Here is a 13,306-nt window from a genome sequence, read left to right as displayed (position 1 = left end):
AACAAATGCGAAAAGATTAATCAAGATTTTTGGAAGAACTTATTTTTTTCCAAAATTTCAATCCACAAAAATCTTTTTGAATCTTTTTGAAGCAACCTGGCAACCCTATAAAAATTTCCCGCAAAAACAAACAAAAATTAACGAACTTTGGCCACGTGGGTACAATTTTATTACGGAAAACGAAGAAAAATAATTTTAAAAAATCTAATCTGAATCTAATGAAGGTTGTGTAAGAGTCGAGTCACTATCATCAGACATGTAAACCGTATCTCCGCCCGGCGATCTTAGCGTTGCATCTAGCGACTTGAACGAACTCAGTGACGCATCGGTCTCATCATCGAATCCATCAAACGTTCGTGCCGTCAAATATTCCTGCGACGTGATTTCCGTATCTCGAAGGGAACTTGCATCGACCAAAGTGCTCTTTTCACTTGATTCGGAAATGCTGTCATGCGGTGTGCTTTGCGCAAGGAGTTCCGGAGCAAGTCCTGCCGTAATTAAATCTTCCACTTCAATCCTTCCTTCATCCGCTCGAATTTCCAATCGTTGCACATTATGATCGACTGACCATAATTCCGGCAGATATTTCGGCTTTAATGTTTTCAAAAAATGCTCGCGCCACATTCGTTCGAGATTTATTAGACCTCCGCCGTTGTTCATGAAATATTCGACGACTTTCTCGCCGTGCGCCACATAATTGTCGTTTTCTTTGTAAATGTTGATTTCCGCATATTCTTCGAGTAATTCAAGGGTCACTGACTTTTCGTCAGGTAAAAGTGTCAAAATTTCCTGTTCCAAGACTTTTTTACGGTCTACCGGGATCATGTGACCGTTATACAAAAGAGCTCGTGAAGCGGATTTAAGTCGCTTCAAATGATCAACTTCGACTAATTTTGTGTTCGGCCCATCTTGCAAGGGGGCATCACACAGTTCCGCTAGAGATTGTCTCATTTTGAAATCGGACATGTTGCTGAATTGATGGCAGGTTGTACAAGTCAAGACCACATCGTGACTACAATGGTCCTTCATGACGGGCGTAAAATGGATTCTATAATCTCGTGGGACGACATTTTTCCGAATAAGGGAGTCTTCGCGACCGCAAACGACACAACGATTCTCCTTCGCGATCGTGTAGTATTTGCCAACTTCGCCCACGGCACGTCCCGCAGGCTCAAAAGTCAGTCGGATGGAGTAAGGATCTTCGGTGTGGACCACTGCCAGTTCCTTACTGACATACCAATCGGCTTTGGAGCGATCACAAGTGCACAACAACTCGCCATCCGGTGCATACATGTGGATATTATCGTACATTGGACGTCGCAAGGTGTTTTGTTTGTAACGTTTGAACTCTTTTGTGATCGATTTTTTGCTTTTTTCCAGCAATTTTGATGACGTCGAGGATGTTTCGGTCACCGGACTGCTGGATTCCTTGAAATTTATCTCCAAATATCGTTCACACACGTCAATGACATGCTTGATGTGCTTCGTGTGGTTCGTAAAAGGCCCTTTGGGACTAATTATTTCGGCAAAATTCTTAAAAAGTTCAATGCCGACAAAGGCATCCATTGCCGCATACTCAATTTGATGTTCGCTCAGTGTTTCTGCCTCCCAGTTTGATGCTCGGATACGCCAATCTTTGTTCAATTCGATGCCTAGCTCACTTTTTGACATTTTTCCCAAGCCCTGAGGCGTGATCCGCGCTTCTTGTGCCATGTAACGCAAATCCAAGGTACTAGCGACGCCCGCTCCGTAGTCGTGAGATAAATATTTGCCGTCATTTTGCGGGGAAACTCCGACTTTTAAGATGTCTTCGTCTTCGAGAAGATCACGGAGCTCCACGGGAATCTCCTTGAGACAACAAAGGCGCAGTAGAGCGCAAAATCCATCGGCTGTAGCAAGTTGCAGCAATGCAATCGGCTGCCGAACACCATTCAAGGTCACCCATTCCGTGTCGAAACCGAGCACAGGATATTTTTTACAGTCACTAAAAGAAAAAAAAAACATGAAATTTTAAGTTTTAAAGCAAAAAAATGAGAAATTTTACGCTTTTATGGTGTTAATTACAGCTCTGCACGTTTCCGGAGAACTAACAACCTCAATTCGTTTGTTCGATAAAAATTTTTCAGTTTTATCTTTCGCTGATAAATACTTCGATAACGAGCTTCGGATGTCTCTGCGATATCGGGTGAGAAGAAGAACCAGTCCGACGCCTACTCCGCCAGCAATTAGAGCTGTTGTCACTTGTTTCGTCGTTCGTTCATTCATTTTTAGGCTGAAAATTGCGAGTTGTGTGTTTCACAACATCCATCGATGACCGAAAGAATTATTTTTGACGTTTCCATTCAAAATCAAAACAAATGTATCCCTTTCGAGACGGTGGAAACATTGATTTTGGCGGAAATCAATTCAATTCATTTTTTTGTGTTTTAAATTCATTTGATTTATTTTCAGTTAAAATTTAAATAAGAAAGAGTTGAGTATTGACCCAATTGCTAAGTAGTTTTGTCTAAAAAATCAAACAAAACCTCTAAAAAAATTTTTTTCATTTATTTTAAGTGCGGCATTGAAGCAAAAGAATTTACTTATTTTTTTTTTTTTTTACTAAAAAACTGTAATTTTTCGTTATTTTTTTTTTTTCATAAAAATGTCCAAAAATGTTCCCATTTTATATTTACCTTTATTTTTCTCCCTGAATTGTTTCATCGAAATCGGAAGGAGGGACAAAAATAAATAGAAAAATTAAATTTATTTGAAATTTGATTTAAAAAGAAGCAAAAAAAAAAGGTTTTTGAAAACTTTTTGAGAATTTTTAAGTGAAATTATTTTAATTTTTAACTGTAAATCCTCTTAAATTTCAATTTTAAGGCATTTTGGAACATAGTTTGTGGGACAAAAAGTACAAAAAAAAATTAGAATGGCCCAAATATTTTTTTTTAGTAAGGCGAATGAATTTATTTAATATATCAATTTTTTCTCTCCCCTCTGATTTTGTCGAAAAAATTCAGGGAAAAATAAAAATTAAATTAAAAAATTTAATATTTTTGACATTTTCATGAATTTTGTAATTGAAAAATTACTGTTGTCGATAAAATTATACAAAAAACAAAAGAAACTCGCTTTAATAGGACGTTTTCTATTGAAATGTAAAAGAATTTTTTTTTTCAAGTCACGTGACCAAAATAATTTTTTTTTTAATTTTTATTTTGTGAGATTTTGTTTGATTTTCTTCAATTTAGGTTCAAATTTGAAAATAATATAAACTAAAATTAAATAAATGTTAAGAATCAACGTTAAGCCCTCATGAAAATCCTCGGCGAAAAAAAAAAATCGGAAAATTTGTAAAAAATAACAATAAAGGCCGTTCCAAATTTTTTAATGTTTTTGTCCCATTTTGTAACTCTTTTTAACATTTTTTTCAAAATGGGGGCCCTTGTTTATTCCTCTTTAGGGGGCCTTTTTAATTTTTTTTTGACTTGACGAAAAATAAATCTAAAAAAAAGTTTTATAAATTTTTAATATGTATTTTTTAAATATATTCGGAAATAAATTAATTAAATATTTTTTTAAAAATGACAAAATTTTAATTTAATTTTATTTAGTTTTTGGGAAGTATATTTTAGTATCTCTAAACACTAAAAAATGAAATGTTAAAATTCATTGTAGTGACCGCCTTTTCATAAAAATTTTTCGAATTTCGATTTACATTGAGATTTGATAATTTAAAATTGATCTGAAAGTATTTCAAGTTAAAAATTTTAACAAAAAAATTTCATAAAAATAACCGTCAAAAATTTTTGAAAAATAATTTTTAGGAAATATTTTTATAGAAGAAAATTCATGTAAAATTTCGATTTTCAACACAAAAAATTTTAAAAATTAACAATAATTTAAAAATTTTTTGAAAATTCTTGAAAAAGTAAGGAAAATGTCCAGAAAATGGTAAATTTTGATGAAAATTTTAACTTTTTTTTATTTTGCCCCATTGGATTTTGGGCTTTTGAAATGGGACATGGGACAAAAACATAGAAAAAAAAATTTGAATATAAAGGATCTATAAATAAATATTTTTGAATTTTTTGTTTGCCTAACTTTTGAAACGATGTCAACAAATTTTTTTTTATATTCACATAGTGGTGTTCATAAAATTCAAAGTATTAAAAAAAAAAGACAAAACAAATTTATTTCCGTGAAAATAAAATCAATCTTAATTTTGTGAATCGGAATTGTAAAAAATAACAAGTAACTTTTGAACCGATGTCAACAAAAAAAAAATTTATATTCACATAGGGGGGTTCATAAAATTCAAAACATTCAAAAAAAGACAGAAATCAAATTTATTTCCGTAAAAATAAAATCAATCTTAATTTTGTGAAATTAAATGAATTGTAAAAAATAACAAGTAACTTTTGAAATGATACATGAAAAATTGTCTGAATTCAAAAAAGTCTGTTTACCAACAACAGCATCTACAGCATGAACATTCATTTTCCGAATCATCCGGTCTTTCTGAATTCGCATCCGAATATTCTTCATCCGAATAATATGGATCAAGCGAATCATCCTTTTCGATCTGCGAAAATGTAGATCTGGTGTATCCATTGTATGTCAAGCGGCATTTCTTATTGGATTTGGACTGAGTTGCTGAATTTTTCTAAAAATGAGAAAATTTTTTTTAGTATTTTCGATTTTTTTTAACTTTTGAAAAATCTCACCCGTTTCAATGAAACTTCTGAATGACGATAGCCATATTTTTCCAAATAAACATCTTGCTCGTGATAATCAGTACGTGTGAACATTGCATACCCTGTTTTAACAAACTTTAAACTTGAGATGCTCTTAAAAAGGGAGCATTGCTCTGTAAATCCAAAATTGAAAACGGTTGATTGAAAACGGTTGACCGACAAATATTTTAGGAAACGACAAGTGTCTTTTATCAAAATCCAGGTATTTTTGTGCAAAATTCTTCCATCTGGCAAAAGCAAGGTTGTTAAACGTGGCCATCCACGAATAATTTCTTCAATTGTCTCATGGTAAATTTCATCTGTTGCAGAAAAAGTTGAAATTTGGGGACATTGGCGGACAAGATGACGAATTCCATCGAATTGAATTGAATCCTAAAAGTAATTTAACAAAATTTTAATATTATCCAAAAATGTTTACTGACAAAAAAAACTTACCCCATTGTAACTTTCACTAAGACGCAATGTTTTGAGATACGGCAACTTTGCGAATTTTAGAAAACATTTGTTCGAAAGACCTGTTTTGCGCTTGTTTGAAGTATCAAACACCAACAAATGCTGCAAATTCTTCAATTGTTCGATCGAATTCGGAGAATGTTCGGCCGAGTCGAAAATATGGCGCGGAATCAGTCCATGTATCTCGAGATACTCTAATTTCGGCATATTTGCATAAATAAGACGATATTGTCTGTCTTTCAGATTTCCTTTCAAATTGAGTTTGATTAAGCCAGTGAATGAAGAAAAAATATTTGAAATGCAAGTTTCGCAAACTGAAACGCAATTAAAATGCAATTTCAATTCCTGGACATGAGAAAAGTCTGGAACTGCTTCTGAATGATCTGAACAACAATCGAGACCTGCTTCAAAGCTCAGCTCGAGTGACTTCAAGTTTGGGAATTGATGTAATTGGAGAAACGTAATGTAGGGCAATTTATGAAGATTCAGTCCTGTGATGTAAATTAGATCAATAGATGTATCTTCGAGTATGTTGCAATCGTGTTCGAAATACTTCAGCGCTCCAATTACATTAAATTCAATTAAATTGGCCTTAACTGCATCTGTAACATTCCAAGCTTTGGAAAAATATTCATCTTCGAAAGGATTTAAATTTGAGATTATCAATTTGTTCAAGTTTCCTAGTCCTTTTTCGTATATGAGGAAATTCTTGATCGCATTTAAACAGCCAATATAAAAGGGATCTCCTTTAAAACTTATGTGGATTTCCTTTAAAGATGATGGATAGTATGTCAGTTGAAGCAAGTCTTGATTTTTCAAAACTAATTTTTTCAAATTAGGAAAATTAGTCAAGATATTTTTGCGGAAAATGTCGTCGAGAATTTCTGATCCTTTTTCTCTCATGAGTGGCGTAAAAAAATCATGTGTCAATTCCATCTCGGTGATTTCTTCTCCAAGTCGCTTAAAAAAGTTTTCAGCAAACACAAGTCTCTTGAAAGTCACTTTTTCCAAAGTGAGACGATCAAAAGTTCGTTTCGTGCGTCTCTCGGGGGCGAATAATTTTCCGATGCCACAATTTGGAGCCAAATAGTCGTCTGACATCGTCAATCGAAAGAATTTCTCGAATTCTGGACGCAATGTCAAGTGAAAGAAAGTGATACAAACTTCTGAACATCGACGAATGCTCCATGAATCCAAATATTCGAGAATTTCTAACAGCATCTGAAACGAATTTAAAAGATTTTCAAGATGGCGAACAGTGAAAATTTTTAAAATTCAATTTTCTTACCTCAACCGGGAGATTCTCGATGGGCGAGTAATTCTGTTGCCTTTTTCGTGATCGAGTGTTCATTTTTACCGCGATTTTAATGCAATTCTGGCGATTTTTGACACGAAAATCAGAAAAAAATCAAGAGACGAAACGAACCGCGTCACAAACGAGCTTCTATTCGGATTTCATTTCGATCGCCGGCGAATCCGATTCATCAGTTTCATTCGTCTCACCAATCAGTGCAGGTCAGGAGCTTGGGTCTCTTGTTTTTTTCGTAAAATTCTGTGGAAATTCTACCGAAATCAAGATAAATTTGTGTCAATTATGGAGACTAGATCCAAAGCGAGAAATCAACATAAATCGTTGATCGAGAAACTTCCGGTTGAGGTAAGAAATTGCCTTTTTAAATATTTTTACAATTCGCCATGATGAAATCTTTCATTTTTTTCCCCAGATGCTGTTGGAAATTTTCGAGTATTTGGACTCGTGGAGCATTCGTCGTTGTTCAGAAGTTTGCATCACTTTCTTTCACTTGACTTTGCGTCCAGAATTTAAGGATTTCTTTGAGTTGACGATGTCAGACGACTATTTGGCTCCGAATTGTGGAATCGGAAAGATATTTGCTTCCGGCAAACGAACAAAAAGAACTTTTGATCATCTCACGTTAAAGTCCGTGACTTTCGAGACACTTGTGTTTGCCATGATTTTTTTCACGCAACTTGGACCAGAGGTTCGAAAAGTATATATTGATGCTAGTTTTTTCCGTCCAATCATTTACAAAACCGGCACATATATGACTGAACGAGTCTTTCGAGGAAACATTTTGATAAATTTTCCTAATTTGGAAGAGTTAAGAGTAGACGCCGCCCAAACTCTTGATAAAATCATTTTTTTCCCACCGTCATTAAAAATAATTTCAGTTGACTTGGCTAAATTTGGTGGAAACGTAAAGGATTATAAGAAATTTTTAACCGATAACATGGGATTGGCTCGACTAGAGAAATTAAACTTCATTAAAATGATGAAAATGCATAACTTTGATCAAAATAACATAATAATTTACCAACATTCGAAAATATCAGAGGCAGTTGCAAGTATTATTCAAGAAATCGGTCAATACTGGAAAATTCGAATAAATTGCAATCTTCTTGAGCATTCAGTTATCGAGCCAAACTGCATCACTGGACTATATACTGAAAATCTCACACAAATTTCGTACAACTCGTTAAAAAAGTTTCCCAATCTGAAGGATCTTTCACTAGATTTGGATACTTCCGTTCACTGTTTTGGCAGCCATCAATTAAATTCAGATCTGTCACATGTTGAAAGCTTGTGGATTGCTCCTGGACGTGGAACAAAATGTGAATCTTGTATTTTGCAAATGATTTCGTCATTCTCAGGACTAACTAAGCTAACTTACCATGGAAATTTGACAGAACATCAAATTCGGTTGATTTTCGATCAACTTCAAAATCTGGAATACTTGGAGCTAGTTGGGAGAATTCCAAAAAATATTTTGGACTCTTCAAAATTTACGCCGAATTCCATTGAACAATTAAAAAATCTTCAAGCTTTGTTCATCGTTCACGTTTCGTCAACATTGGAAACGGGCATTTCCAACGATTGTCTTCTAAAGTTCGCGTCCTTGCCGAATCTCAAAGTTTTACGTTTAAGCCAGAGTCATGAAAATGTTAGTAAAAGTTAAATATTTTAGAATTTTATAATTTTTTTAGAAATATAATTTCAGGATCTCTTTAAAATTGATGGAATTCGTAATCTGGTTCGACAATGTCCAAAAATTTCCGGATTTTGCTCGACAGACAATGCATTTACTGGTGAAATGGTTCGAGAAATGCTTGGTGGATGGCCTCAATTGAATACTTTATTTTTACCTGAAATAATTTTTGACAAAGGAACTTGGAATTTTGTGAAGGCCAATTGTCGATTCTTAAGATATTTATCGGTTTTTAATCAAAAAAATGATCAGTTGTATGACTATAGTTCATTGTTCAAGAGCATTTCCAGTTTGAAAATCATTAAAATGGGACAAGCATTTTTTACGCGTATCGAATATCATCATCGAAAACTGATCATGAAGCCCAATTTGAAGTTAGATCAACAAACTAAAGGGGTAAGATTGATCTTTTGACTTTAAAAATTTGTAAATAATTTTTTTATTATTATTTTTTTAGAAAAAGGCACCATCAGTATCTATTGAACAAGATTACACTTATGAAGATAGTTTTGATAATATTTCGAAGAAATTCCATAATGAGAACGAGGAGTATTTATACTTAATATCAGATGAAGAAGAAGACGATTCTGAAGAAGAGGATGAAGTTTTCAGTGATGATGAAGAATTGAGTGACAATTGATTCGAGGACAATTTTTTGCATAATATGTAATTAAATACGTACATACCTAAACATATACAAAAAATTATATTTTTCCTTTTTTTTTACAATTCTACAGTTTCACATAAAATTTCTGAAATTTACTGATAAATTCACATTTAAACGATTTTCCTCTCTAATTTCGAAAAACCTACTTCACATATTTTTCAAAATTTTTAATTTATTATTTTCATTTTTTGTTCCATGTGGATTTTCACGAAGGAGAGGGGAAATTTAAATTTTTTTTCTTAATATTGAATTTATTTTAGTTTTTATTATTTTCAAATTTTAACTTAGGCCGCTCCAAATTTTTTTCGAACTTTTTGTACCAAGAACTTTTCTTCAAAAAAATAAAAAAAAAAGTTTTGAAATGCTTTTTTATACGAAATGACAAAATTCAAAATTTTTTTGTTGTTTTTATGATATCTATATTAAAATTTGATAATTTAAAATTAGCATCAGAGTTAAAAAAAAAGCTGTTTAAAGTTAAAAATTTAAATAAAAAAAATTCATAAAAATAACTGTAAAAAGTTTTAAATTTTTTTTTTAATTTTTAGAGATGCAAAAATTCTTAAATTTTTTTAGTCTTTTTTCATATTTTTTCTTTTTCTTTTATATCAATTTTAAGTTATCAAATCTCAATATATATACCATAAAAAATAACTAAAATATTTATAAATAATCAAAAATTGTTTGAATTTTTTTTTGTATTTTGTATGAAAAAGTATTTCAAAACTTTTTTTTTAACTGCGATGCAAAAATTTTGCGATACAAAAAAAAAAATCTTGGGACTGTAAAAAGTTCGAAAAATATTTGGAGCGTATTTCAAAACCATTTTGCAAAAAAAAAAATCTTGGGACAAAAAATTCGAAAAACATTTGGAACGGCCTTAAATCTTGAGAAAAAAAAAAAATAAATAAATATAAAATAAAAAATTATTTTGTTCACAAGAAAAAAATTTCAGCTCAATAAAATCCTTCAAAGAAAAATTTAAAATAAAAAACTTTTTTACAAATTGCTAACTTTTTTTACTTTTATTTTTAGGTAACGCAAAATCGCTCTGTCACTCTTCGTCATCCCACTCGTACTCCTTTCGTCTCGAATAATGTCGATTTTCCTTCACTCGATTGATGAACTTTTCCCAGCTCTTGTTCGGTTGGCACAATACAAACAAGCTACCCACGTTGTAATTATACTTTTTCAGTTCCTCATCCCGTTTCTTGATTGTTTCCAAGCTTAAGGTATAAAGTCTCGGCATATCTGCCACTTTAGCTTGCGAATATCCCGCTTCGTCTAGCAAGTAATCCAGAATTTTCTTGAGTTTTCGGATAGTGACTTTCTCGGCGGCGGGATATCGTGCCAGATAGACCTTCATTTGGTCTCTGGTGCAACCGAGACGTGTACTGAGATACCCAATATGGTCCTCGACACCGGCAGCCTTGAGTGGTTCATTGTTCTCCGTGGAGCAAACGAGGGATTTTTTAAAGTTTTTCTCGTGGGCATGCACCAACCATGGCGTCAAGTTGCCTTCACCCTTAATTTTGAGCGCAGCTTCGAGACGTTTTTCCGTGCGCGCCGGATTATATTTGAAAGCCCACGGACACCGGAGGATTTTGTGTGCGGGAATTTTGTACTGCAAAAAGAGATCAACGTTCTCGAAGAGGAAAAATTTCGACAAAGTCCGCATGAACGGGTAATCGACGAACATTTGCGAAATCACGCAAGGCTCAACTTGAAGTTTTTTGCTCAAAAAATGGATGCGAGTTCCGGTCGGCATGATACTTTCTTCTCTGCTGAGCTTTTGTTGAATTATTTCCAAGTCTTTGACGTCAAGTTGCATCAACGGTAGGTAGTCAGTTAGTCCTTTGCCATTTTCTCCAGCGGGAATTCGTTTTAAAATCGCGAGTTTTCTATTGAAAACAGCCGGTTCCATTGTCAGCAAGTCCGGATATTGCAAAAGAACCTTCCGATCGAAGCCATTTTCGATAAAAGTCTCTAGCTGCTTTCGTAATTCCGGTAAAGTTAGCGACTGGAGTTTCGGTAAGTGTTGCTCGGCGATATTATCTGCTTCATTTTCATCACATTCCAAGATTTCCGTGAACAAAGGAACAATTTCAGATATTTTTGGAGGTGAAATACCTGAAAAAAAAAATTTTAGAGAAGTTTTTTTAATAAAAATTCCGAAAAACTCACCTTTGGATGATTTTTTGGTCTTTGGAAACGCTTCGAAATCCTCTGAAATGTCAGTTGCGTACTGAGTCCGGTCAGGAGACGACTTTCCTCTCGATAAATAGCGACATGTGATAACCGGAAAGTTCCTTTTTGTTGTTAAACTAAGCTGTAAAAACCTTTTTAGCATTATTTTAGGTGATTTTTATTACTTCTACACCAAATGTAAACAAAAACACATTTCTAGCTGGATTCTGATTGGTTCAATTTTCATCCAATCACGAAAGAAACCGCACAGCTGATTGAAAATTGAATCAAAGAGCGGTAATTGAAGGAATTTTCAACGAATTTTAATTAATTTTACTTTATTTGTTAATGTTATGTTCCAAATTGAACATATATGAGATCATGTGAAGTTTCGCTTCGCCTTTTTTCTCGGGCGGTAAACGTTTCATGGCCTCCCCAATGACTTTTACTAAGAAATAAACATCTTCATCTTCGATTTTGGAACTTGTTGCTTCAGTTTCGGGCACTTTTGTGACTTTTTCCTCCGGAACAGGGTCAGTTTGCGTTGCTTCTTCACAATAAAGGACTTCTTCGGGGGAGACTTGGACAGATTTGTCCACTAATTCGGTGGTTTTTTGGTCCGTTTGAGATGATGACGTTGATTTTAAGGGAGAAACTGCAGATTCTTTTTCAATTGGGGGCTCCTCGGTAAACTTTTCTGGAATCAGATGAAGTTTTGGCAACAAAAATTGTCCTCCAACTAGCTTAACTTTCTTTAATTTCAGTCTGTTTGAAGTTTCAGGCTCAGAATTGGCCTCATCCAGTCCTCGTTTAATTGATTTTCTGGGCAGAACGGGACTTTTTCGGGTCTCTGGGTCATCATAAGGGCCCAAAATTGTTTCTTCTTGACTTTTATTTGCATCTTCTGGTCCTTCAATCGTGATATTTGCCTCATTTTCGTCGAATTTTTCGATTAAAACGAAATTCTGGTTTGTTTCTTCGCTTTCGTCCTCTGTTAACATCTCCTCGTTGCCCGGTTCTGTTGATCCATATTTGATTGGAACTGCTGTCGGATGCAATGTAGTCCTGTTAAATTGTCGCCTCATGTACTTTTCCTCAAAGTGAGCCTCGCAAAAGATCCTTTTTGCTTTTTCATCCAAATTTTGCAGCTTCGGATTGTTCGGGCCGGCATTTTCTATCCAGATTTTGCGTCTTTCCGGTGCAATCGGCAAATTGAAGAACGTAATCTGGCAACAGGGAGTCCGAACTGCATAGCAATCCTTGTAAGCGCATGTCGACATGTTAATTTTTGAGAGAAATTTCCCAAAAAGTCGCTGTTAAGTTCTTAAAATTCAACGAAAATCGAACCCTAACAGACATTTTTTGAAAAAATTCGCAAAATTAAACGTCATGTCACTGAGGGCGACGTTTGACAGGTCTTTTGTTTTCGATTTCCATGTGTGCAGCTCTGCATCCAGACGGAAATTGATAGTTTGCACGCCAAATTTCAGCATTTCTGGCCCAAAAAATCACCCAAAATGAGGATTGAGACGTGCTATTTCTGCAGTAGTAAAATTTACCCCGGTCACGGCATGGTTTTCGTGCGAAATGATTGCAAGGTGAGTTTCGTGTACACGATGCGTTGTTTTGTTTTGAAACGCAAAATAAAATTTTTCAATTTTTTATCTTGAAATTTTCCAGATCTTCCGTTTCTGCCGTTCCAAATGCCGTCGCGCCTTCAACAAAAAGAAGAATCCCCGCAAGACAAAATGGACACTCGCCTATCGCAAGGCTGCTGGCAAGGAACTCACGGTCGATCCCAGCTTCGAATTCGAAAAACGTCGCAATGTGCCCGTCAAATACAGCCGTGAGTTGTGGACAAAGACAATTAACGCCATCGAGAAGGTCAACGAGATCCGGGATCGTCGAGCGGGGCATTATGTCATGCAACGCCTGCGAAAGGGCACCGAACGCGAAATCCACAACGACATTCGGGATGTGCAAAAGAACATGTCGCTTATCCGGTCGCCGGCTGCTGGTCTCAAAGAGCGTCGCGAAAAGGAAAAATTGCAAGAATCGGCGCTCATGGAACAAGAAGATGCCGAGGGAGAGGAGGAAATTCAGTATGTGGATGCCCGAGCGCTGGAAAAACAGTTGGAAGAGGGCGGTATGATGGAAGACGACGAGGAAATGATGGCTGCTTAAGTTTATTTTACTACTACTTTACGTTAATTAAATATATTTTATGAATTAATTCACGAAAAATATCGATT

The 13,306-nt window shown here is 34.6% G+C and overlaps 5 protein-coding genes across 6 annotated transcripts; 2 read left to right on the top strand and 3 right to left on the bottom strand.

The window, feature by feature from the left end:
* Positions 1-121: 121 nt before the first annotated feature.
* LOC134827244 (exonuclease 3'-5' domain-containing protein 2-like) lies at positions 122-2,305 on the bottom strand. Its single transcript, XM_063839829.1, has 2 exons — positions 2,045-2,305; positions 122-1,984 (listed from the first exon to the last, which is right to left on the bottom strand). Exons 1-2 carry the CDS (start codon positions 2,263-2,265, stop codon positions 205-207), a joined length of 2,001 nt encoding a protein of 666 aa, XP_063695899.1. The 5' UTR covers positions 2,266-2,305; the 3' UTR covers positions 122-204.
* A 2,141-nt stretch (positions 2,306-4,446) lies between these two features.
* On the bottom strand, positions 4,447-6,619 carry LOC134838340 (uncharacterized). The gene is made up of 4 exons (XM_063853850.1): positions 6,484-6,619; positions 5,178-6,416; positions 4,713-5,114; positions 4,447-4,651 (listed from the first exon to the last, which is right to left on the bottom strand). The coding sequence occupies exons 1-4, from the start codon at positions 6,544-6,546 to the stop codon at positions 4,451-4,453; spliced, it is 1,905 nt and encodes a 634-aa protein (XP_063709920.1). The 5' UTR covers positions 6,547-6,619; the 3' UTR covers positions 4,447-4,450.
* A 97-nt stretch (positions 6,620-6,716) lies between these two features.
* LOC134836969 (uncharacterized) lies at positions 6,717-8,969 on the top strand. 2 transcript variants are annotated; one of them, XM_063852266.1, is made up of 4 exons: positions 6,717-6,852; positions 6,920-8,155; positions 8,213-8,596; positions 8,664-8,969. In XM_063852266.1, the coding sequence occupies exons 1-4, from the start codon at positions 6,790-6,792 to the stop codon at positions 8,838-8,840; spliced, it is 1,860 nt and encodes a 619-aa protein (XP_063708336.1). In that variant the 5' UTR covers positions 6,717-6,789; the 3' UTR covers positions 8,841-8,969. The 2 variants fall into 2 exon arrangements, with proteins under 2 accessions (XP_063708336.1, XP_063708335.1); XM_063852265.1 differs by having other exon boundaries at positions 8,658-8,969.
* Positions 8,970-9,884: 915 nt separating this feature from the next.
* On the bottom strand, positions 9,885-11,231 carry LOC134835600 (uncharacterized). Its single transcript, XM_063850488.1, has 2 exons — positions 11,052-11,231; positions 9,885-10,997 (listed from the first exon to the last, which is right to left on the bottom strand). Exons 1-2 carry the CDS (start codon positions 11,215-11,217, stop codon positions 9,922-9,924), a joined length of 1,242 nt encoding a protein of 413 aa, XP_063706558.1. The 5' UTR covers positions 11,218-11,231; the 3' UTR covers positions 9,885-9,921.
* A 1,234-nt stretch (positions 11,232-12,465) lies between these two features.
* On the top strand, positions 12,466-13,298 carry LOC134835608 (probable ribosome biogenesis protein RLP24). The gene is made up of 2 exons (XM_063850501.1): positions 12,466-12,652; positions 12,735-13,298. The coding sequence occupies exons 1-2, from the start codon at positions 12,572-12,574 to the stop codon at positions 13,236-13,238; spliced, it is 585 nt and encodes a 194-aa protein (XP_063706571.1). The 5' UTR covers positions 12,466-12,571; the 3' UTR covers positions 13,239-13,298.
* Positions 13,299-13,306: the final 8 nt, after the last annotated feature.

The sequence above is a fragment of the Culicoides brevitarsis genome, chromosome 1 (genome assembly GCF_036172545.1).
Source record: "Culicoides brevitarsis isolate CSIRO-B50_1 chromosome 1, AGI_CSIRO_Cbre_v1, whole genome shotgun sequence".
In the NCBI taxonomy this organism is placed as follows: domain Eukaryota; kingdom Metazoa; phylum Arthropoda; class Insecta; order Diptera; family Ceratopogonidae; genus Culicoides; species Culicoides brevitarsis.
This window is presented reverse-complemented; position numbering and strand designations above follow the sequence as displayed.

What these genes read in the sequence shown, in the direction of transcription:
- LOC134836969 (XM_063852265.1), top strand. Translation starts at nt 6,790, where the DNA reads ATGGAGACTAGATCCAAAGCGAGAAATCAACATAAATCGTTGATCGAG. An exon ending in TCGAGAAACTTCCGGTTGAG is followed by an intron (nt 6,853 to 6,919) that starts GTAAGAAATTGC and finishes TTTTTTCCCCAG; the next exon opens with ATGCTGTTGGAAATTTTCGA. An exon ending in TAAGCCAGAGTCATGAAAAT is followed by an intron (nt 8,156 to 8,212) that starts GTTAGTAAAAGT and finishes ATATAATTTCAG; the next exon opens with GATCTCTTTAAAATTGATGG.
- LOC134835608 (XM_063850501.1), top strand. Translation starts at nt 12,572, where the DNA reads ATGAGGATTGAGACGTGCTATTTCTGCAGTAGTAAAATTTACCCCGGT. An exon ending in TCGTGCGAAATGATTGCAAG is followed by an intron (nt 12,653 to 12,734) that starts GTGAGTTTCGTG and finishes GAAATTTTCCAG; the next exon opens with ATCTTCCGTTTCTGCCGTTC.
- LOC134838340 (XM_063853850.1), bottom strand. Translation starts at nt 6,546, where the DNA reads ATGAACACTCGATCACGAAAAAGGCAACAGAATTACTCGCCCATCGAG. An exon ending in TTAGTGAAAGTTACAATGGG is followed by an intron (nt 5,115 to 5,177) that starts GTAAGTTTTTTT and finishes AATTACTTTTAG; the next exon opens with GATTCAATTCAATTCGATGG. An exon ending in CAGAAGTTTCATTGAAACGG is followed by an intron (nt 4,652 to 4,712) that starts GTGAGATTTTTC and finishes TCTCATTTTTAG; the next exon opens with AAAAATTCAGCAACTCAGTC.
- LOC134835600 (XM_063850488.1), bottom strand. Translation starts at nt 11,217, where the DNA reads ATGCTAAAAAGGTTTTTACAGCTTAGTTTAACAACAAAAAGGAACTTT. An exon ending in GACCAAAAAATCATCCAAAG is followed by an intron (nt 10,998 to 11,051) that starts GTGAGTTTTTCG and finishes TTTTTTTTTCAG; the next exon opens with GTATTTCACCTCCAAAAATA.
- LOC134827244 (XM_063839829.1), bottom strand. Translation starts at nt 2,265, where the DNA reads ATGAATGAACGAACGACGAAACAAGTGACAACAGCTCTAATTGCTGGC. An exon ending in GTAATTAACACCATAAAAGC is followed by an intron (nt 1,985 to 2,044) that starts GTAAAATTTCTC and finishes TTTTTCTTTTAG; the next exon opens with TGACTGTAAAAAATATCCTG.